This window comes from Homalodisca vitripennis, chromosome 4, assembly GCF_021130785.1.
Source record: "Homalodisca vitripennis isolate AUS2020 chromosome 4, UT_GWSS_2.1, whole genome shotgun sequence".
Lineage (NCBI taxonomy): Eukaryota > Metazoa > Arthropoda > Insecta > Hemiptera > Cicadellidae > Homalodisca > Homalodisca vitripennis.
Genome location: NC_060210.1, coordinates 119600773 through 119625279, shown reverse-complemented (window position 1 = coordinate 119625279; position 24507 = coordinate 119600773). Strand labels below are relative to the sequence as shown.

The window sequence follows — 24507 nt, the reverse complement described above, 5'->3', positions numbered from 1 at the left end:
TACAAAATTTAAGTTTAAAACGATATTAGTTACACAGTTTGTTCATTTCACTATTACAAATCCAATGTAGATAAGCCACGCGTCTCACGCTGTCAGATATTACTGGTACTAATACCGGAAGCAAGGACGTGTTGTGAAACGTTCTCTCATTGGTCACCACTGCTCAATTCATCAAAGTGACAGCTGTTTGAGTAACAATTGATAGCTCATCGACTGGCGGCACGTCTCACTCGACTCAGACGTGTTTAGATAAGAGAGACTACGTGCCGTGTTATGACTACTAGAGACTCAAGAGTGGTAAAACATTCTGGCTCTCTAATATTGAAGTTCTTATTTTTTTTACTTGGAATATTCTTGACTGTGTTATTATATAAAATTGGATTTTCTCTGATGTGAGAGGAACCGCTTCGGAAATTCTGATTTAAGTTATGTGGTGAATATATAAAACAACACAGTTGAATTTAGAAATATTCAACATCTTATAAAAAAAAGTTCTTTTTGAACGGTGGATCAGCTGTACGTAGACTATTATTATTGAAATGTTTTTCAATGACATTATAATTCACTTCTGAAAGAAAAATTTACAAACTGGATGGATGAAACAATATAAACACTATCTTCTGTGACGAGAGTAGGCTAAACTTTTTTGTTTGACGATGTTGGGATTGTGAAGGAACATTATTTGCCGGACATTTACCATCGTTTAGTGATATAAAAAAGTCAGTAACACTACGTTTTGGGATCTACAACCTGATCTCTTATTTAGGTAAATAACTAACCTAACACATAATTACAAATTAGGTTAAAATAAACTAATCATTCCAGAGTGTTGCATAAGTCAAGCAAGATCACAAACATCATGTTGAGTATCAACTTCACTAACTCTAAAACATGCACTGAATAGAAATCCAACACAATACTAATTATTCAAACCGAACTAGAGAATTCAGACAATAGGTCTGCATTTACTGACCAACCACCTACGACATACCAGAGGCCAATATTAAATGGCAATCGTCACAGCAGGAACAAGATAGCTGCATAAAAGGAGGGACCAAGAGTGATCCTTTTTTATTATTAGGAGTAAAATATGGAGAAGTCATATTCAATTCGAGCAAGCCAGTTGGACGAAAGAAGATGGAACAAGATTCAATACTGTACGGATAAAGAGCAATTAAAGAAATATATGTTTGATGCTAAATATCTATCTAGAGTTGTATCCTGTATAAAATTAGACAATATAGACGACCTCGGTCTTATGAGCTTTATACTTTTTGGGCTGCGATTAAATCGCTTTGTTTGTTTGTTTGTTGTTATCTTATCAACGCTACCAGTCTTTGACAGGAAGACACTAATAATGATGAGAACGCCGCAAGTACCCACACTCATCATTCATATTCATCCTAATATCAGGTTTAGAATTGTTAAACACATCAATCAACATAATATGCTCTTGCAATATCATGTACACTCTGTAATTATGATGTATAGCTTCCTGTTTGCACCAAATGACCAGACATTTCATTATGTAGTAAAGCTTGTTCAACTTCCACTGAACAACTTGAAAACTCTAAAGTTCAACAAATGTCTACTGTTTCAAATAATATACGTTGAACTCTACAGTGTGACATAATTTACATAAATTATCTACATTCAGTTGTGGTTCTCTTTAACAGTCGAGAAAATAAGGATCGAGCTTGCTAATGTCTCTGTACTCCAACATAATCCAATTCCCTACTCTGTTGTCACACATTACAAAAACACGATTTTGTTAGCTTCAACACTAATTCGAGATAAAGCCGCTGCCACTATGACGCTATAGCACTCGACGCATAGTGCAATCACCATGGTCCACAGCTTTCATGATCGTATGAAAAAATCGTATGATTGTATCATTATTCCTCAGTTTCAGAAAGAAAAGTTTCACATCCTCGACAGTCAAAATGTTCGTCAAGTGAGACTCTGGGCATCGTAAACAGACATTGTATGTGGCAGTTTATAGGACATACGGAATTGAATACATATTATAATCACATACATTATTATCACTTAAGAAAATGTAAAAGTATCCTTGATTAAATTCCAGGCAGGCAGGACAATACATTTTACGTAATTGAAAACCTATGAGAACCTCATGCAATGGTGTAGCTGTGGACCTTCATCTAACACCCTTATTCGTGGAGAGAGTGGTCTTGAATTCGAGGGAACAACGTTCATAAATATAGCACAGCATTTAGGAAACTCTCGACATCAACAACTCTCAAAAGAATCAGGATTATCTTTCTTAAAACCTGCTATGAATTAAATTTTTCACAAACACTGACACTTTTGAAACATTCATTGACATTCTTTCTTTAACATTCTCAATATTACGTGTATACAAGAACATAGCCAGGAAATAATTTGTGGGGGGTGGGGGTCAAGACAACTGATATTTTTCCAAAGTGGACAGAAAGTAAGGCCCCATTTTGTGTCATTGGCACTGATGACACTCGACTTTTGTAACACTTTGCGTTCTTATCACATGACTCTACAAAACAAGACACTCAAAAAGCTCGAATTTGATATAATTAAGCAATTACGAAACTTAGCGCTTACGCCACTTCTTAACCCTTAGCGAGCCCACAAATAAATAACCAAAACTAGTCCTAAGAGCCATACACCTTAAAAAATATAAAAAGAGGCAAAAAAACGACACATTTTTTTTCACTCTTTATTCATTTACAGCCAAAAAATGGTAAAATCATAATTTCACTGAAAAAATTTAATTTTGACATTCTATGTGTTCATATATAAAATTAACAATAGTTGAACACAATTATTGTAATATTTTACAAAAAACAAGCATATAAGAGATAATTTTATATAATTTAGAGAAATGGGGGGGGGGGGTGGGGGGGGGGGGGGGTGGGGGGGGGGGGGGGTGGGGGGGGGGGGGGGTGGGGGGGGGGGGGGGTGGGGGGGGGGGGGGGTGGGGGGGATGTCGGTTGAAAGGAAACTGTGCTACAAGAAATTGTTCCTATCAATTGCACTGTGCAGTAATTAAATCAGTTATCATCGTAGTTTTAGTCATGATTGCAAAGTACTGTGCGATTTTAGAACTCGTTGTAAACGTTCTACAAAGTAAAAATGTGGATTTTATTATAGCGAGGAAGCATTGATGAGTTCCTTGATGTTATCATGAAGGATTGTCAAGAAACTGAACATGTTTCGTGGAGAAAGTCGGCGGTGAGTTAACAGTTCTACGAATTATTCAGACGCCAATACACATAAGTAATCCACAATCTGAGACTGCTATTGAATACTGGAGATGGTCGTTGATTGTCCCTTATCTTGACTCCTTAACTTTACAATTGAATGCTAGATTCGGACACGAAAATACACCTGCTTTTACTTTATCCTATCTTTATCCTTTGCACAGGTTGAAAGTTATTTAAAAAGATTTGGGAAAAAATTTAAAGTCTTTTATGGAGTTTTATGAGTTGGGTAATATCTCTGCATAATTAGATTTGTAGTAAAATCTGTGGAAAAAGAAGGATTCAGCTAAAGACAAATTAAAGGATATTGTAGGTTGCACATTAGGAGGAAGCTAATGTATTTTCCCCTTCAGCAAGGCATGCAATCATCTATTTAAGTGCTTTCCATCCAATACGACTAGTATTGAACGACTTTTCAGTACCCTTTAAAGGGTAAAGACCTGGTTGGTTAGTACAATGGGAGAGGACAGATTGACTGAGTTGTGTTTGATTAACGTCCACCAGAATTTCTTTAAGGAAAATCAGGATTTGTTTGATTCGAAAGTTTTGACCAAGTTTCCTACAAATCCAAGAAAAGCAATATATATATATATATATATATATATATATATATATATATATATATATAAGCAATACTTAAATAACATAGTTGATAATGCGCTGTTATAGTTTATACACAGTTTTCTCAAAATGTTGGTTTCATTCACCTTTTCTGTGCTAAAATGTTACAACCTGAACAACCATGGTTTGCCTCCCAGGCTCTGGGTACGCCCTTGCTGTATTCTCTTTTACGTTTTATTTTAACCATTTTTAGTTTCCTATTACAGTCACAATTAATATTCAAGACTTACAACGTAATATAAGTTTCCGTTGTAAACAACTTCTCGCGAATAATCCAGATTATAGAACAGACATCAAAACGCTCGTTCGGTTCAATTCCTTTGATCTTCTGTTTAGTTTGGTTAAGCCGTGTTACTTCGGCCGGCGCGCAGTAACTGCGCTGTAAATATTCATAGCCTCAGCAATGGACTCCATATTTTAAATTTAGGTGATTAATTGCACCATGCAATAAAGTTACAAACACTTAATACTTTTCGTTATAACTTTCCGGTAGTTAGTCGTTGATTAGTACATGAAATCTATTTTTATTACGCCATTTTAAATTTATATTCTAATGTATATTTTTTAGGCACATTTTTATCAAACTATGACTTAGTCAATACATTTTTTTATGTAGAATGACAATAAAGGATTCTTAATTCTTTGACAATGATAAAATTTTACATGAAGATCATAAGTTAGATAGGTCAAGGAGATGAACAAGACATAAATATAACACATGAATAGCTAGCTATTGTGGATGGTAGTTTTGATAAGTGCATACGTTGAAGTCTTGGCAGAATGAAAATTAAATAAGAGGTTCTATATGAAATTATTAATATGACATTTCAAATGAGTTATTCATATTATTAATATCATAATACCAAATAGTCTTCTTATCATTTGAGGTATCGCATACAATCTCACAAGAAATTTATGGAAGAGGGTCTTTATCGTTTTAATACTCTTTGGAAAGAGCAACGTGTTGTTAAGTTGTTTTGGGCTTTGACTTGTTTTGTTGGCGCTTTGCTTGGTTGGATTCTTCCATAACCATAAGTTTGTCGTTCTAGAATTAATTAAAGGTTAGTTTTATTATTAATAAAATTATATCGTATATTTATTACTGTATGGTCTTAATTCATTATCGCCGCCTTTATTTTCAAAATAATGTCGTATTATAGTAGCCTATATAAATACTCAAATATAAATGTCGTAAATTGAATTATAACTTGCATCAGCTATTGCTAGTTTTATGTCAGATTATATATTTGAAAGTTTGACTAATTTAAAAAATACTCTTGATATCAATCTTGTCAGTGAATTATCATAATTTAATTAATTAGTCTAATAAAAGTCTTCTCCTATATAGTTTTGACCTGACATTTATCAATCAATATAACTAGCATAATGCTCCAGTTGAAACATTAGATGTTTATTTGATAATTTATTTTAATATATGTACTTTTTAAATCATTGTATAGAGGATCACTGATAGTCTGAGCATTAATCTAGCTTATTGGCCACCACCACAATTGAATCAGGGTACCACAAATTATGGACTAAAACTACCTAAACTATGGACTACAAAAACATTCTGATTATAATTATTTACAATAAATTATTGCTAGCTTTTTTAATGCATGGAGTAAAAATATTGTTTCAAATTAATTCAGATGAAGTTTTAATCATTTTTATGATATTTGGTTATTGGCCGAAAGAACAATGGTAATGTACTTGTGGTTTTTTCACAAGCTGTCAGACACATTTATCCCTCTAAATAGTAAAATCGAACTAAAGATATTATGGGCAGAGTACGATAAGTGGACCCGGTTTTTACATTTTTAATCGATATCAACGTATCGAAAATACTTAAGTCACATGTTTCAAATCAATAGAAGTAGTTTAAAAAATTACGTATAGTCATAAATAATAAAGGAATCATAAGCATCAATCAAATGGTATAATTAAGATACATGACTGGAAAAGTGCTATTTAAATAGTAAAGAAATGTAACAACAAAACAAACATCTTAAAACTGAGAAAGACACAGGAAATGGTCTTTAAGTGTTGTTTCGTATAGTTTTCTAAAGTTAACTATCTTTTTGATTTAAAAAAATTACAGAACAAATTGTGTTTAGAATATGAAAATGTGTATTCAGTCGGTATAGATTGTTTAGTTATTATTCATATTAATTACTATTGGTTGATTAAATCTTGATTGGTTTTTTGCAATAGCCTCGGTTTTTGAGGGGACAAATTAAAGTAAGGGAGGCGCAAAGGTCCTTTTAGGACTAAGTGCGGGGACAAAGTGTCCTCTTCCCTCAGAAGGAAAAAAAAAAAAAAAAAAAAAATTGGTTGATTATATCAATGTGTATAAATTTAATATCATTTGATAATTTCTATATAAAAAACCGTGTCAGCTTACTCACACTCTACCCGATGTAACACTTTTGTATTGTAACATATTATAAATACACATAGCCTAGATAATTTTTTATTCATCATTAAATTATTACCTTTTTAATTATTACTCAATTATTAAGCTACTCTTGAGGAGGAAGTTTTAGAACTAGTTCTTCCAGTGAATTCTAGAAAAGTCATGTTATCTTTAAGATTACACAGATTCCACAGGTATGTGAAGAAAACAGTAAGTAATTAGAGCAAACAAGACCATGTTTGCTCATTTCATAGATATAAATATTATTACATAGTTAGTTGCTTGTGTTTATCACGTCTTTCTTTATTGCAGAAGAGGATGGACAGAGTGTTGAGTTCCATTCTAGTAGTTGTCACTACCCTCATAGTGATAACAAACCCACAGAAAGTTGCTCCTGGTGTAAATCCTAACAACTACCAACCACCACCTCAACAGGTTAGACTCCTTAGTCTGAGTTTGCTTACTCTGTTTCTTTTATTGAAATTCACTTAATAATATAAATGAACTGACATCAATAAAATAAGAGAAACCGGAAGCCATATCATAGTCCCACTTTTGAGTGCTCTTCATGATCCCTGGGCTAGTTTGACCCCTCGCCCCCTTTCGGCACTCTAGGACCATTGATATACAGGCTAATTTGAAGTTGCATAGATTTATATATACAAACAGCTTGTATAATGTAATTTTATTATTTGTGTCTTAAAATAATTAGTATTTAAAAGTAATTGAAACATATCTAATGTTTAATAGTAGCCTACTTCAAAACTGTCATGACCAAAGTTCTAGTTAACTGTGATATTTAGTTGTTATATCGAAAACTCTATTTACAATATTGCTTGTTACATATAACAGGAATATAAACACAATAAAACTAACAATGATAATAATATAGTAACAACTGATAATAATAAATAATTTAACAACATTGATAATAGTAATTAACAACAGAAATAACTGACAGGTAAACAACTCCATAACAATATAAATATAACTGTATGACAACAGAATATTGGGGACAAACAGTTGAACATAAAATGGTATAAAAAGGAGGGGCCGGATTATAAACTGCAATAAATGTATTGGCGATACAGAATACTTAATAATTCTTGTTGAACGGGATTTTGAATTCTACGAGGGATAATAACTCGAGGCAGTCTACCTGTCACTGATAAGGTATCTCGTAGAGGAGCCTGCATCTCATGACACAAGTGGAGAGGATCAAGACCGTATTTTCTAAAATGCGATAGCACATTGAGGAATCAAGTTTGTATGGATGTTTTGTAGTCTAGTCTTGTAATAAATCCTATCCATAAAATGGTTATACACCTCACTTTGTTTCCTATGTATAGTAAAATTGTCAGTTCACCAGTTCATTCAGTGGAACTTTGCTAACAAAAGTGGATTACAAAATAAAACTTGAATAAAGAATACACAAAGAGGTTACGTTTTGGTGAATAGATCAAGTTTGGCAATCTAGTTGTGGTTCTGTCAGTTAAAGTATGATGGTGTGGCCTAGCAAATGAAAGATAAGAATTCAAACTGTTTATGGAACATAATTTTATTTTCATATAAGCAAAATAACTCAAACTTAACATACAATTTTCCAAATAGTTTGCATAGAAGGAGTATTTTTTTAAGGAGAATGGATTTAGTAGGTTTCTAATTTAGCCAAAACAATTACTCAGTAACTGGTCTTTGGGCAGGTGAAGGTTTAAATGTAACAATGTCACTCCTATGTTAATACGATACAAGGACAAATAGAACAAAGATTTTTTGGTACTTTGGGATTATACCGACCACACCAGTATGAAGAACACAAAAATAGAAATTTATAGAAACAAACATGATAGAACGAAAAAACAACTCTTCAATTACAAAATTACAAACTTACAAGCATTTCCAGGTATTGTGATCGGTATTGTTGTCGCTGTTATCTTATCTTTTTCTCGAGAATCCTGATTACGGCAGGCCGCGCGGCATCACGTGATTTGCACGGTACATAATTGCCTTTCCATTTCAATTCAATTTATATTTCTGATTAGCCCCTCTAGAATTTGATATTTTACTGATAGGTACTATCTCGAGGGATGTTTTTCTTTCGTCGACATCAGCGCGGGGCAGCACCGAAGGTGCTGTGTTGAAGCCCGCGCTGATGGCCGGAGGCACTCGCATTTTGGGTGGCGGAATGTGATCAAGAATAAAAACAAGTTTTGAGTGTTTTTTTAATAAAGAGTTTAGTTTGGTAAATGTTTGTTTTTGTTAAATTTTTGTGTTTGGAGAAATATAGAGGTAAAACACGAAAGTACAACAAAGCGATGCACCAGCTGAACGGGCGGCGGCGAGGCTCTGCAATCACGTTATCTACTAGACGCTCGACTTTGACCTCTGTCTGAGGATGGGGAGGGGTTTGCAATAAGACAATTCCTGTTTTATACTGACGAAATAGTCTTCTACGCTAATCTAGTAATCAGTAGAAGCAAAATGTTAAATAACGATTCATGTCTGGGTGTGGTCGGTATAATCCCAAAGTACCGATTTTTTTTCTTGGATGTTGTATGTATAAGGGCTGTTCTTTATCCAGTGTCATTCAGCACTTTAAAATAATGGATTAGAAATATGATCAACATAGACAACATAAAAAATAATATTAATTTGAAATCACTATAAACATACAGTTTCTTGTTTGGTGAAGTAAATATGAGGAAAAGTAAAGAGGAACTTCAGTTGAATTTGTTACCAGCAGCAGTACCAACCACCTCCACCTCCACAACAAGTCCAGTACCAACAACAGCCCATCCAGCAACAGCCCATGCAACAACAGCCTATTCAGCAACAGCCTATACAACAGCAGCCCATCCAGCATCAGCCGGTCCAACAACAGCCTATCCAGAGTGCAATACCTCAGGAGGCATACCGCCCTCCTCCGCCTCCTCCACAGCAACAACAACAACAACAACAGCAGCCCCATCACGATCATCATGACCAGCCCCAGCTGCTCAATGCTGCCAACCTCGCAGAAGAGAGAGAGTGAGTTTTTCCTGTAATAGTAGAATTCTGAGCATTTGCTCGGAGATTAATAAGAAATTTATTAAGCGATAAGAAGCTAAAGTTGGTTTAAAAAGTAAATAAAACTGTCAAAGTGGCAGTTTTGTGAGAATAACTATTGGGATTTAAGTGTGAGCACGGTGCATACACTGGTTTAATTCAAAATGAAACAGAAACAACGATAAGGAAATGATCAATAATAATAGAAAAGAGCAAATTGAGGAATGAATTCCGTTATATTACTTGGCCTATTTAGAAGATTAGGAATCATTAAATGATTCAGTTTAACATTTGCTTTTTAAGCAGTGTCCACTTGTTCTAAAATGGTCGTTTGTTATGTGGATGAATTGTTGTTTGAAACACACTAGCAAAATATACAGTACTAGAAGTTACCCAGGGCTTCACATGTAATTTCATAGTTTTTGGACTTGTATTAGCTCTTCTGGTTTGAGTAAATTATATTTCGGAAGCCAATGTTGAGTTTACCTTGCAACGATCAAGTAAATATGTAAAACGTGCATATTTATGGCCGTTGTAATTTACTTTTTTCTTAGTATTTTTTGTTCCATAGTCTTTGCCTTTTTCCTGATCGAGAAAATACATACACTCACACACACAGCTCTGAGAAGCCTACTTCTGTTAGAAAACAACTAAGATGGGTTTTATTACAGTCTTTACATTTTTATTAAAAGTTAGGTAGCCTAGTAACTTTTACTTATGTCTAATACTTAATACATATTGGTTAAAAATGTACAGTTAAAAGTACATTAACAATGACGCTCTTTATGTGTTTGTTTCTTTATAAACTGAGAAATATTTTATAATATTATTTAGAGCTGGAATTGTTGCATTAGTTCAAAAGCACAGTCCAATGAACTTTCATCTAGCATAGTTTTTACCGACTGCTTCAAAGGAAGTCTTCGGTGTCAAATTCTGACCGTCTGACCATATGGTTTAGCACGTGTTTTCTAAGGTAAATGATTCCTTACCTAATCAAAATCTAAAAACGGTTACATATACTGTAGTTTATTTACTTTTCATAACAGTTTAAAATATTGAATAGTAAGACAAAATTTCAATTAAAATATAAAAATGTATTTTAATACCCATAGTAACCGAAATAAAAATAATTATAATAATAAACTGATCCCATCTACTCTCAGCGGTTTTACGATCGAAGTGCAGAGCCAATCTAATCAGCTCTTGGTAGTGTAAGTGTTAAAGAATTTACACATTATAAATGTAAACAAATTGAAAATAGTGGTTAAAGTTAATTAAACATATGGTTGAGCTGTCATAAAACAACGTTTACACAGAACAGTTGATTACATTTGACAGTCTCTTTCAATAAATATTTCACAACTTTAGAGACCAAAATGGGAAGAATAGGCCTGTATTTATGCCAGGGACCATAAGAACGTCCTTGTTGATAGTAAAACGAATAAACAAAGGCACTTTTGCATTTATAATATTATAAGAATTAGGATGTAATAATATCTAAGACAGAAAGAAAGTAATTTAGTCTGATTAACTAGATTGTGTATATTTTTGCTTGTGATAAAACGTGTAATTAAATTAACATCTTCCCTTCATTTTACCTTTTTATGAGGTGTGTTAAAATTGTATGAAACCTTGATATTTGACAAAAACATGAGTCGTTTGGCTGATAGCAACTCCGATCTGATCACCTTCAAAGTACTCACCTCCACAAGCCAATGTAGTCCAATGCTCCCTATACTCCTGGAAACATTCCTTTAACTCAAAAACGATAAACAGATCCCTTTTCAAATTTTGTTTGATTTTTTTCATTGTTATCAGATCTTTTGTTTCAGAGAAAGTTTTAATTTTAGGGACAGCAAGAAATCATGCAGAGCTATGGTTGGACTCTATGAAGGCTGTATAAGTTGTTTTATATTTTGTTTTACTAAAAGGTGCTGAATATTTTTGAGCTGGTGCATGGTCATGAACTGTTCACAGTTTGCACTGTTTCCTTCAAGAAAATATTCTATGTCTGCTAATCCGTACTGATTACAATAAAATTTGAGTGTTGCTTTATTTTGTGTTTTTTTTTGTGTTATTACTCTTCTTGTTTCATCACTCGTAATATTATAACATAGCACAGTTGTTATTGAGTGAATTCACATTCTCCTATGCGATTTCAATGTAGCAAGTCTTTTGATCGCGTAATAATTTACCACCAAAGGAAGGTCAGATACTTTTTGAAGAGATCTCATTACAATGAAAATAGTTTTAATGGTTATACTGTTTAGAAATAACAATTTTGAGTTGCCAGTCATTTCAATCTTCTCTGATCTCAGTATGACATTGACAAAATGAAGATACAATACTATACAGTTCCACTACTTTAAAATGGCATAGTGATTCTAGCATCCTCTTCAGTGCTCTGTTCTAGTCTATCAAGGCACACAAGATTATATTAATATGTACTTTGCTCCATCCAAATGACAAAACAATAATTATTACTTATTATGCTCTGCATGTTCCAGACACATGCAAGAGCATCTGAATGTCAATATTGACACCAGCAAGATGACAGAACAAGAGTTACAGTTCCACTACTTCAAGATGCACGATGCAGACAACAATAACAAGTTGGATGGCTGTGAGCTGATCAAGTCTCTGATACACTGGCATGGTGAGTGGACTAAAGCTAAATCTCTTATCGGCATGTCACGTAAACTGTTACCATAGCTGCCGTCTCCGCTAGTTTTGCTAGTTAGAATGGTCATTTTTAGTGGTTATCTCTCTGAGTGTTAATTATGGTTAAACATGTTTTAAAATACTAATAAATTTGAAGAGTGTTGTCTTTTAATTTGGTTGATTAACTTAGCCATTTTTAGTGTGCAATGGTAATAATTAAATTTCAATCATGAGGGAAAATTCATTGTTGATATAAATTCTTAACCCTTTTAGTGCTAAACCTTGTAAAATACTGAAAATTATTTCTTGATTAAAAGATGTTTTACGTAGACAATGTGAAACAAAATTATTGAACACAATAGATTTCATAGGCTTCTATTTAAACCGTGGAAAAAATTACAAATATTTTCAAATATTCTTTTGCCTTATAAATATGATAAAAAACTATTCAACATGTGGTACTTTACATCCAATTGAAGAAAGAATGTTGCCATTAATATCAATAGTACTGAGTCAATGACAACAAAACTATCACTTTGTTATCAGTAATGCTGAAGCATTAGTATTTTATGTGTAGTTCACCATTTAGACGTTGTTACAGTATCTTATCATTTACAGTCCATAGCATTAGAAGGGTTGAAAATATGTAATGATTGAACACATTGTTCAAAAACACTTTTATTTATTAAACCACTTTGTCAAGCCTGTCAACAACCATTTACTGTGGTAATTTAATTATAAATTCTGATCAGTAATATAAAACATTTTCTAAAATGAACCAGTTATACAACAAGCATTATTGTACAAAACATTAATCTGTTTGGTCTAACTTGGTTTGTTTTGTTGAATGTGGGAATGTGTTGTGGATTCGTTATAGCTTGCTTTTAATATTGTGTATTCTTCTTAATGAAATAAAAATATTTTCATCATTTAACATCCCGTTTTATTCTTTTTATAAAAAAATAATGAATAGGACAAAGCGGTAATTATCTAATTTTTTTATTAAAAAAGTATTATATATTGTACAGTTAAAAATGTTTTTTAAAATACGAGGGCTGTTTTTTTTTCAAGTTCCGATAGGCCATAAATAATAAACACATTGAGATAAAAAGATGATTTTATTACCAAAAGATTCGTAATTTCTTACTTATTTTTCTACGTAGTCACCAAAAATGTTGAGGCACTTGTCGTAGCGAGAGACAAGCTTTCCTATACCCTCCTCGAAGAAGTCTGCCGCCAGTGAGCTCAGGTAGACCCTTACAGTTGCTTGAAGCTCTTCGTTGTCAGCGAAGCGTCGTCCACCTAACCACGCCTTCATTTCTCGAAAGAGGTGATAGTCACTGGGCGCCAAGTCAGGACTATACGGCGGATGGTCGAAAACTTCCCATTTGAACTTTTGCAGAAGTTGTTTTGTGACATTGGCACTATGCGGTCGTGCATTATCGTGGATCAGGACCACGCCGGATGACAGCATTCCTCTCCGTTTGTTTTGTATTGCTCTCCGGAGGCGATGTAGAGTCTCACAGTATGATTCCTTTGTTATCGTTGTTCCCTGTTGCATGAACTCAACCAGAAGCACACCTTTTTGGTCCCAAAACACTGTAGCCATTGTTTTCCTTTTGGTCAAAGTCTGCTTGAATTTTTTGGGCTTGCTAGGGGAGTGAGTGTGCATCCATTGCTTTGATTGTTCCTTGGTTTCTGGATTTTCATACAGGACCCAAGTTTCATCCCCAGTAACAATAGACTTTAAAAAACTGTCTTTCTCGTTGTCATATCGCGTCAGAAAAGTTAGGGCTGACGCCATTTCGCTTCGTTTTGTGATCCTCACTCAACATTTTGGGTACCCAACGGGCACACAATTTTCGGTACCCTAGCTCGGTGGTCACAATCTTGTACAAGGAAGACCTTGAAATGGCTGGAAATTCGGTAGAAAGTTCATCAATTGTAAACCTCCGTTTCTCCCGGATCGCTTGGTCAACTCGTTCAACCAAACTTGCAGTAGCGACCGACTTGCGTCCTTGACCGCCTTCGTCATGGACGTCTGTTCGACCTTCAGCAAATAGCCTACACCATTTTCTTATCGCGCTATCACTCATACAGTGTTCACCTTACACAACACTCATTCTGCGATGGATTTCAGCAGCACTACATCCTTCAGCTTGAAGGAAACGAATCACACTTCGCAACTCACAACTGGCGGGAGAATTGATCGTAGCGACCATCTTTACTCGCCCGTAGCTCGGCTACGACTGATGGATTGGAGCCGGCAACGGCGTTGGTTGTAGTGGGGGAGCGGCGCAATTGCACAACACGCAGCCCCGCCTCCTCCCGCCACTACGCTGGTTATTTGGAGAAACAAACGGAACTTGAAAAAAAAAAACAGCCCTCGTACTATTAATTAAATCACAAAATGTTATCATAAGACCTTAAATTAAGAGCCGGTTGCAGTACAATAATCTTGAGTTTTTCTCCATAAGAACAATGTTAAACCTTTTACAGTTTTGTACTCTCATTTTTAGTCATAGAATTATGGGAGATTATTATAATGTTTTGACAGTGTACTTAATCGTTTAAATATTTAAAAAGAAACATATCCCGTAATACTACGTTAAAAAATAAGGCTGTAAAACTGCACGAAATTCAACATTGTTTTTAAGGGAGATAAGTCAAGGTCATTTTACCACAGGCAGCTCTTAATGTGTGTGTTTCTAAATGTTTGTAAATGGTCTAATTAATTTATCAAAAATTAATTAAACTATAAATTATACTTTGTGTAAGAAACAACTGCAAAATATAATAATAAATAGTATTTATTTTAATTACTAAATTTCAAACTCTGTTTCCATAGTTCATAAAAATTGTGAATTATGTCATAATTTTAAAATGTTTAGACCCTATGAAAGATTTATGTAACATTCATTTTTCAGAAGTTCTAAATTCTTCAAAAACACAATATTAAATTTGTATTCAAGTAGTATATTTCTAACTATACATATCTAAATATTAATTAATGACAAGTTTGACTCTCACCAACTGTACGAAATTTTAGTGTACTGCCTTATATTTGACCAAGGCTGGGGGGTATCCATATTTAGAATATCTTTTTGTTCATATACAGGAATAGGAAAGATTAGTATTTCACTTAATACAGTGTGTATCCTATCGGGCACTAAGTAGCCTTTTGTGAACTGTGTTGTGCATTTGATGAGATCTCATAATATGGCAACAACAGACTTTAGGCATATTTCTTTTTTTGTATTAAAAAAAAACTTTAAAAACTAGTTGCTAGTTATATTTATTTAACGCAGTTTCAAAAGTAATTTATAAACACTGTTCATATTTGTAATAATGACATGTCTCCATACCCAAATGAGATGTAATGAATGATAGGTACTTCGTTGGCGAGAGGGGACCCCAATCATATATGTTTACAGATTAAACATAACTTTAATTTTAACCCTTTGTGTTCGAAAGGCTAGTAGCTCTGGCCACACCAAGGTTGCAGAGAGCTCGCATTAGTTTTGCAATAGTTTGTCTTCACAACTTGTATGGCCAGTACAGATGGCCGCGCCACTTTCATTGACAGCTCGATGGCTATATTTATTGTTTGCCTCCCCAGATTGAATTATTTTTCAATTTCCTCCGCATTATTAACACAGTAAGAAAAATGAAAATTAATTTAACATTTATTTTTAAAGAATCTTTCTAATATAAAGATAATCATACATTTGGGAAATTTAACTCTTATACGTATTTTGTTAGCAAAGATATATAAATCAAATGTTATAAAGTAGACCTTTACAGTTATGTTGTACTCAGACATGAACTATTTTATATTTTTCTCAGTCTTTACATTTTTGTACGGAATAAAACTTTTAAAAATACATACCTATGTGGAGTGAAGAATAGTTAGTACACATCTTCTAGAAAAACTTTCTAGGTTTCTATTATTCTATCACTTCAGTGTATAGGCCCACTATGCGTGATTCGTCTTATTTGCTCACTTAATGTTTTGAGAAGAATTATAGGCTAATTAAAAATTTACTGCTTTATTTAAAAATTACATTAAAATAAAGCTGCTCGATAGGTTTCAGGACTCACCATTCATTATAAAACAAAGAGAATATTAGAAAATAGCTGCTATGTTAAGTGGCCAGTGGTGCTGGCCTTACGAGCTATGGACGTATTATATCTTGGCCAGTACAGCTGAACATACGAGCTGAGATAACATTATGGCAAAAATTAATCTGTGCTTCCGACAAAGTGGCAGCAACCAGTAGAGCTGGCCATATGAGCTTCAAGGACAAATTATAAATACTGCCTTCGAGTGCATAGGGTTAACATTGTTATGGACATTACTGTGTGTCTCCCTGTGAAGGTTCGAGTTGGTTAGAGTCAGTTACACACATGATTAACAAATAGTTGACTAACACCCTGAGCATGGCTGGAATGCTGCATTGTAATGAGTGGCTAGTAGAGAGAGGGTGTGGCGTTTTTAGAGCAGGGCCACCAGGACCCATCGACCGGCCACCAGACACCGCCACGTGAGAAGATCTTCACTGATGAGGAGTTGAGCAACCTCATAGACCCGATACTGAACATGGATGATGCCAACACTGACGGCTACATCGACTACCCGGAGTTTGTGCGTGCACAGCAGAAGGCGGCGGCGGCTGCCCAGGCACAACAGGCAAACAAACACTCGTGAGACAGGTGAGTGGTGTTACTAAGCAGCAGGGTGTCAATCAGAAATTAAAAACTTTGTTTTTTATTGCAATTTTTGATTTTTATATTTCTTTATTTTAAAAGTGTAGAAAAAATACAGAATTAAGTTGTTAAAGTAAATATTTTATCTCTGTTTCAATTGTATCTTATTTTGAACAATTTTTGTCACGTACAGTACTTTTTTAATGTTCTGTAGCTATACCTTGTACGAATCATTGAAAATCAATTAATATTTCTGCAATACTAACCAAATATATGACATTGCAATATAAACAAAATGTTATTGGCTGTTTTTACTGTCTGTCCTGCTGGTTTTTTCTTGATTTATTTCTGTAATCACTAAGAAAACAGTTAACTAAAACGATAACAGATGCCTTGAAAAGAATGTAAACAGTTTTTCTATAATCCTTTTCACTACTTGGAAATAGTCCATTTTCTTTATGTATCAGACTAGTTTAAATGCTGGTACTGGCATTTAGCTTATAAAACGTTACATTACTGTTAATATGAATTTCAGATGGTGGAATGATTGCTTATTATTATGCCTGATTGTTTAAAAGCTTCTGGGTTATGTTACGGATCATCAAGATGTCTGGGGTTCCATCTGTTATTTAGCCTTCAACCGTGGTTTGTGTGTCTTTGTCATATGTGTGCAATATTGTTTGTGTTCTTCGTTTAAATGTTTTTTAAGATTGTAACAGTTTTAGACGGAATGTACTAATATGTGTGCATTGTTCCATGGGTAAACAGTTATACATTGCAGAATATTGTGTAGATAAAACTAATTACCATGCAGTCATATTTAAGTTGTTTACATTGTTTTATCCTTAGATTTAGTGAACATGGATATCAAACATTGTGTTTCTAATGAAACATTGTAAAATTTTCAAAGCAAAAAAGTATCCATGGTGGAAAGGGTTGATTCAATATAAATGTTGAGTTTAGCTCCAATTCAGATTCCTCTTAATGGAGCATCTGGAATCTGGCGCTGTTACAGATTTTACTCCTGAAATTTTTGTGCTTCTTCGTCATTGACTTTTTTGGGTCTCTTCAGATGAACATGACTCCAGATTCCAGGAGTTAAGTCTTTAACGTCTTGATTCTAGACGCTGCATTAAGAGGAAGCTGAACTCAAAATTCATGTAAATATTTAAGATAATTTTAACAAAACTAGTTCATTTTGAAAATTTTGTAATGTGTTGTGATTTTTTTCCCTCATTTTAGGAGACGACAACGTAGAGATGCAGGTTATCCGGACTGATGACGAACTGAGCGAATCTGTAGACAATATGTTGGCCTCCATGGACTCCAACCACGATGGCTACATCGAATGGCATGAGTTCCTGGCGGTGATGGCTAAAAAAGATATCAATGCCTCGTTGTAGAGACTGATAATATTGTGTTCAAGTAAATACATTTTAAAATTTTAACCACAGTTACAAATTTTAATCTAGCAGTTTTTGGCGTAAAACAAATAACTGAGGTATTTAAGTAGCATAAAAGTTTGGGGTTTAATCAATTATAATTTGGTGGCTGCAGTTTGTTGTCTTCCATCCATGTCATTAAAAAAATCGAACAAAGATTAATTTATGAAATACGCTTACGTGTATCCTTGTTTAAGTACTTAGATTTGCCTGTTTAATAGTCCCTGATATTAATAGTAATGTGCAAGAGTCATGAAATAATTAGCACTTTGTACTCCACAAACAATGTGACTGCAGTTGTAACACCATTGATATCATGTGTTGACCACTGGAGCTGAAAGAGTTAAAGAGACAAATTGGTCCAAAGAAATTGTGTTTTTACAAAACTTTTATCCAATACACATTGATATACTAGCTGCAAAGGAGCTTTTTGTGTTTGAGCCAATGTCCCACATCTGTTTGACTTGCTTTAGATCCTCAACCACTCAACCAACCCACTTAAAGAAATTGTCACGATTCATACAAATTCCATAAACATTTATCGTTATATAAGAGATACTTGGTTGTTTCTCCAAGGTAAAAAAATCTACAAGTTTGATCAACCAATGTGTTTTATTTAAATGGACATATGATTGTTAAAAGTCATGTTGTGATCACTAAGACCATGTTACTCATGAGCTGATGAAGATTCATATCAGTGGTACCAACAGTATTAGAAGTACCAAACTTGTAACAACTGTTTTTATCTCTAGATCACTTTGTCTCTTTGATTATTGAATGCCTCTTGTATGTTTTTATTTATTCCTGACTGTCTGAGTACGGGATAAGTTAGTGTGTCATATTAACCTGCCAACATATGAAGCAAAAATTTTATGTTTACGCACAAAACAATGTTATTTTAATAATAAATCATTATTTATCAGATCTTTCTTTTTTGGATCTTTCTAATACTGTTAATTAACATTGCTCAATTAATTATAAACCGTTACATTTGGAACAGTTATATTGGAAAAGTAGTAGAAATGATGTTGCAATTTTATTTGTTGTAGTTTAGTAAAGGGTTTAGATACAAATTAATAATTAAATGGGAGGCAAGACTCCTGAATGAATTGTTACAGGGTTCGCCACATTGTCACTGATGTTTTGTCAAAGTATAAAAATGTTGCAACAATAGCGATTATGTGTGCTGTATGGCTGTGGCTGTGAAACAGTGATTCATTGCCACTGCTTGTGATGGCTGATTTCCTCTCTGTTAGTTTATAAACTTTTGTTGTAGTAAATATAAAACCAACTCTGGACGCTTACCATTTCAGTGTAACATCGTGCCCTAAAAAATCACTTAATCAATACCTCTGTCATTTTAGAGTTTTATCTGTACAACGTGAACTGAGCCACTTTATATACTTATGTTTTACCTGTAGATCTAGAAATCAAATTAACACCTTGAATTGACCCAATAGTCTTCTTAAAATCTTGCCTTCTGTCTGTCCCTCTGTGTGATAACTCTTGATGGGAGGCTTGGAACTTGTTACATTTTCTTGTCCAAGAATTCTATTGATTTTGGAACCAAAATTAACATTTGCAAATGTGTCTTGTGGATAACCATGATGGCAATGAGAAAATTACAGGATAAACGAACTTGTAAACACATGTTTGATTGATTGGTAAGACTCAAACTTTCGGGCTCTTTGGATACTCCATTGTATCAATTAACAATTTCCTGTCTTAAAATTTTACAACACTTCAAAATAAGAATTGTGTGCCACTATTAAAGTATATAAAAATGTTTGCCCAAGATAAGGAAATCAGAAATAGGGTTGGTCCGTGAAGTGAGCTGGATGTTTTTCATTCATGATAGTGTTGCAGATTGTCAAAATTATTAAAAATAGGGTATTAATTATGAAATTAGGTTTTAGTGTATTAATCATTAGACATTATTTAAACGACCATAACTGTTTACTTAGTTGAGTTACTGTTTTTCTAATGTTTAATCACTTTACAGTATTACATAGCTAAATATAGATTGGAATTAACTTATCATAAGAGTTGTTTTTATACATGTCACATATTTTCATGCACCTATTAACTAACTGTGTATATCAATGTATATCTCTAATTGATCAAGTATGTCCTTTATAAATTAATATTTAGAGAAGTAAAAAAATTAATTAATCTATAACAATTTTTATATAAAATAAAAATTATTGTTTTTAATTAAATTTATTGAACAATAAGAAAGAAGTATATTCTTTATATTGTTATAATAAAACTAGTTACCCAATTATATATTAAATTGTAATGAAATTTATTAAAATATGCATGAAGTGAATATATTAAATTGTAATTACATTTATTTAAATATACATGAAGTGAAAATCAAATTGGTATCCTCATTAAGTAGTTTACAATTTATTTTTCAATGGTTTTTGAAATGTGTATATATATGTTCTGTAACTTTTGGGAATCACCTATGTGTTTGTACTATTAATTAAAAAATGTTCTTGGCATTTATCTTGTAAATGTAAATGTTGATTAAACTATAAGTTCTTGTATAAAAAATTAACATTTTATTAGTGGGCTTTTATAATTTACTATTACTTAATAGGTATCTAGTAAAGAATGTTGTAATATTAATATTTCAAAATAGGTTGGTTTTTAAGTTGTAACTTTACGATTGTGTGAATTGGTTTTGGGCCATTATTTAAGTGATCTGTTATATTCTCCTGTTACCGTAACATAACTGTGTTGTGTAGTGTAATAGGACAATATTTCTTGTTGTGAACTTTAAGTTCTTGTAGATATTAATTATTTGAGACTGTGTCTAAATGTATCATTCCGTAATATCTTGTGTTTTGTATATAAATGATTTATTTCTGTTGGTTGTGAATTTTATTTATATATGCTGTGAGAAAATAACTGTACTGAAGTTAAATTTTAAAGAGGATACAAATATACTAGTTTTATTGATTTACAATCCCTTTTACCCAACACACTTTATTTTTGAGGATTCAGTTCCTTAAAGTGGCTTCTTGTACCAACACAACTATTGTTCTCATGGTCTCAAGAACGACCCAGCTTAAATCGGGTTATAAACTTGTAAAACTAAATTTAAAACAAAATTACTTCTTTATTTTTTTAAATTAACAGCGAAATTATTTCTAAATTAAAATATAAAAGAAACAACAATTAATCATACTTTTTTCTTTTTATGTTACAATAGCTATGTAATAATGGTGTTTATTTTTTTACATTTTCAGCAGCATTAACACACTGGTACATAGGACACTCCGTTATGGTGTTCAACCCTTTGACTGGGGGGGTTTTTTCTCAGTAAGTGCCCTAAAAAGTGAGTTTTTTAATTTTCGATTTTTAGATGATTTTGTTTTACTGCAGTAAATGTGTTATAAAACGTGTTTTAAGTTTTTTTTTATTTATACAGAAAATAATCTAATTATACATAAAAGTTATCATATTCACATAATATGAGAATAAGAAAAAATAATCAGTATTTTTTCATAAAGATACTAAGGTACAAGATAGTAACAGTACACAAGTCTCCTTAGGTGGTATGAAAGGTGTGAAAACAGTTGGACACACAAAGCGGAACGTTGCAATCCCGGCACATCGTGTCCTGGCGACGCTGCTCACCAATACTGGTCTATCTGCACACGTGGCATATTTCTTCAGCTTGTCCTTATCTCTAGAAAGGGTGGTGGCGGGAAAATGCCGACCAGTAAGTCTCAGGGTAGCATCTTAGCCAAAAATTCACCTGCTTCTTGCTCAATTTTACGTAATTAGTAATTACACAAACAGTCGCGTTTATTTACTCATGGTAAACACAACAAAAAGTTTACTATCAGGGCAATGGGAAACGTAAAAGTGAGGTTAAAACCTGTATTTACTACACAAACAGAAATAGAATCAGCTGATTACTTGAAACAACCGGTTGAATATCGTCGTATGACCTGAATACTGTCAATTGGGTCTGAAATAAATAAATAAAAGAACAACTGCAGTTTAGTGGGAACAACAAAAACTACTTGAAACTGTTTCTTATTTATTCCGCTACATCACATTCGTATTCATGCGAGAGATTATTCATTATGAAACATTACTGTGAAAACTGTTGAGCTATCCGGATTTTACTGCATGCGGCATGTAGGGTATTCCCGAATTTGTTGTGAGATTACTAGTCAAAGGGTTAACTGTTTTTAGTCGTTATAGCAACAAGATAATAAAACAAAAATGGAAAAAGATACAGTTAGGGATTGCTTGGTAGAGTGCTAGCCATAATGACAGTCACTTCTTCCAGTGCATTTTCAGTCCAGAAACCAAGAGCCAATTTGCATTGGATAAGGACACAACCTTTCCTAAAAATCGATAGAGGAATTTCACCCAATAAAGAAATTGATTGACAGCCATGTTAATTTTGGTGGAGGTTGAAATGGGATGCTATAAAAGGGTAAAAAAATTAAACGTACTTGACTGAAATTGATAAACAAGGGTCGTTCAAAAATTGTTACTTTGTAAATACAAAATTACATGTAACTTCTACATCTGTTTCATTATTTACATTTGAAAGAACAATTCTTAAACTATTTTCAACATAGCTACATATGCATTTAAGTAATTATTGCATCTAGGTATAGGCTTTTCAATAGATATAGATGTGGTTGATTGCTGCAGTTTTCACAGCATCAAGATCCCAACTCCACTGTCTTTTTTGTTTTTGTCATCGTTATATGAAATTTCATATGTCTATGAAAAAAAAAACATCCACCAACAAAGTACTGATACAAATAATATTGATATGTTTGTGAGAAAATAAATGCGTTTGTATTTAAGTTTTCAAAAGTATACATTGTAATAGTTGTAAATAATGCCAATAATTTTCAGAGCATCTTTTTACCCTAGGCTATATTGATTGGAGATATTAGAAAGTACTATTATAAAGATAAAAACATAATGCTTAATTTGATATACTAAGATGATTTGTACAAGTAACTGAATCCCACACAACCAAGAACTCCGTTCTTTTGTATCAATCAACTCAAGTATAGCATCCATCAGTAACAAATAACTGATATTGTGCTTAAGTACAGCCAGTAGCATAGTTGCTGTAACAAAGTTGCATAAAGCATACAATAATTTGACCATTAAGCATTCTGTAGCAACTGAGTCCACCAATCTACCATGACAAAGTAAACTGGGTCGAACTATTATCCTGAATTTCCAATGAAACAAACTCCTGTTTTTTCAGAGGATTAAAATTCTACATGACATAAATCACTAAGCTCTCGAGTTGAGTTTACGCTTCTCACTTAATCCAAGGAACAATGTGACCAGTTTCAGTGTGAGGCTTGTTTCTTATTGAGCAAAGTTCCTATCACAAAATCAAATCTTACAAAGAAATAACTCAGGCTCTATCGATCCCTGAGAAAGATTATAAGTAAAAATATTTCCCTTGGACAAAGAAGCACTGCTGTTCTAGACTCAGTGATCTAAAGGGAAAAAGGAACATTTGAATGATGGCACATGCTATTCAACTAAACAAGTATCCAACTGATGCTTTAAGCACAAAATAGGAAATGCACTCAAGACATTAAGAGCATTTAACAGTATATTCAGATCTGAATTAACTCTTAACCTTTACAGCATTCTGTACATGAATAGCCACTCAAAAATTCACAAAACTGGAATTCCTATTTGACTAATAATTCCCACAATTTGTCATGTTTTGTCAGTGATTGAGTTGAATTCATTACTAGCCTAAACAAGATAATTTATCTTCTAGGCAGATTGTTAAAATTTATGTAAAATCATTTTCTATATCTCAATCAGTATTGATAAAGGTTAAAATCTGTTTAATGGGAGTTGCTCTCTGAGCCAGGATGATGTTAAGGAGGTGATTCTGGCCTTGTGAAAGGAGTTCAAGAGGGCAGTAGTCTCTCTTGCACCTCGATAGTGCTTAGTTGTGTCTTCCCCTCTTATTTGGGCAATCCAAGATACCATGATCGACTAGGACACTCTCAAGAAAACACCCATGGCTTTCAAATGGCTAGAGACGAGTGTCTCATTTGATGTTCAATAAGGTTGGGCTGTGACAGGTCTAACTCCCCTTTTTGTACTTCCTTATGGTTGGTGCTCTTTGTGCTTCCTTATCTTCCACATCCTACTTGGATCTCGTCAAGAAAACATATTGAATCCATTAGCTTGGGCCAATTTTCTTCTCATGTCCTTTGTCATACGATGACGGGTTGGTGCTCTTCGTGCTTCCTTATGTTCCACATTCTACTTGGATCTTGTCAAGTAAACATATTGAACCCATCAGCTTGGGCCAATGTTCTTCTGATGTCCT

The 24507-nt window shown here is 33.5% G+C and overlaps 1 protein-coding gene across 3 annotated transcripts; it reads left to right on the top strand.

Moving 5' to 3' along the window:
• The first annotated feature begins 4832 nt into the window (after nt 1-4832).
• Nucleotides 4833-21103, top strand: LOC124360030 (nuclear transcription factor Y subunit beta-like). 3 transcript variants are annotated; one of them, XM_046813278.1, is made up of 6 exons: nt 4833-4939; nt 6607-6729; nt 9038-9321; nt 11847-11995; nt 16500-16713; nt 17950-18087. In XM_046813278.1, exons 2-5 carry the CDS (start codon nt 6613-6615, stop codon nt 16706-16708), a joined length of 759 nt encoding a protein of 252 aa, XP_046669234.1. In that variant the 5' UTR covers nt 4833-4939; nt 6607-6612; the 3' UTR covers nt 16709-16713; nt 17950-18087. The 3 variants fall into 3 exon arrangements, with proteins under 3 accessions (XP_046669234.1, XP_046669233.1, XP_046669235.1); XM_046813277.1 differs by having other exon boundaries at nt 9035-9321; XM_046813279.1 differs by lacking the exon at nt 16500-16713 and having other exon boundaries at nt 9035-9321; nt 17950-21103.
• The last annotated feature ends 3404 nt before the right edge of the window (nt 21104-24507 follow it).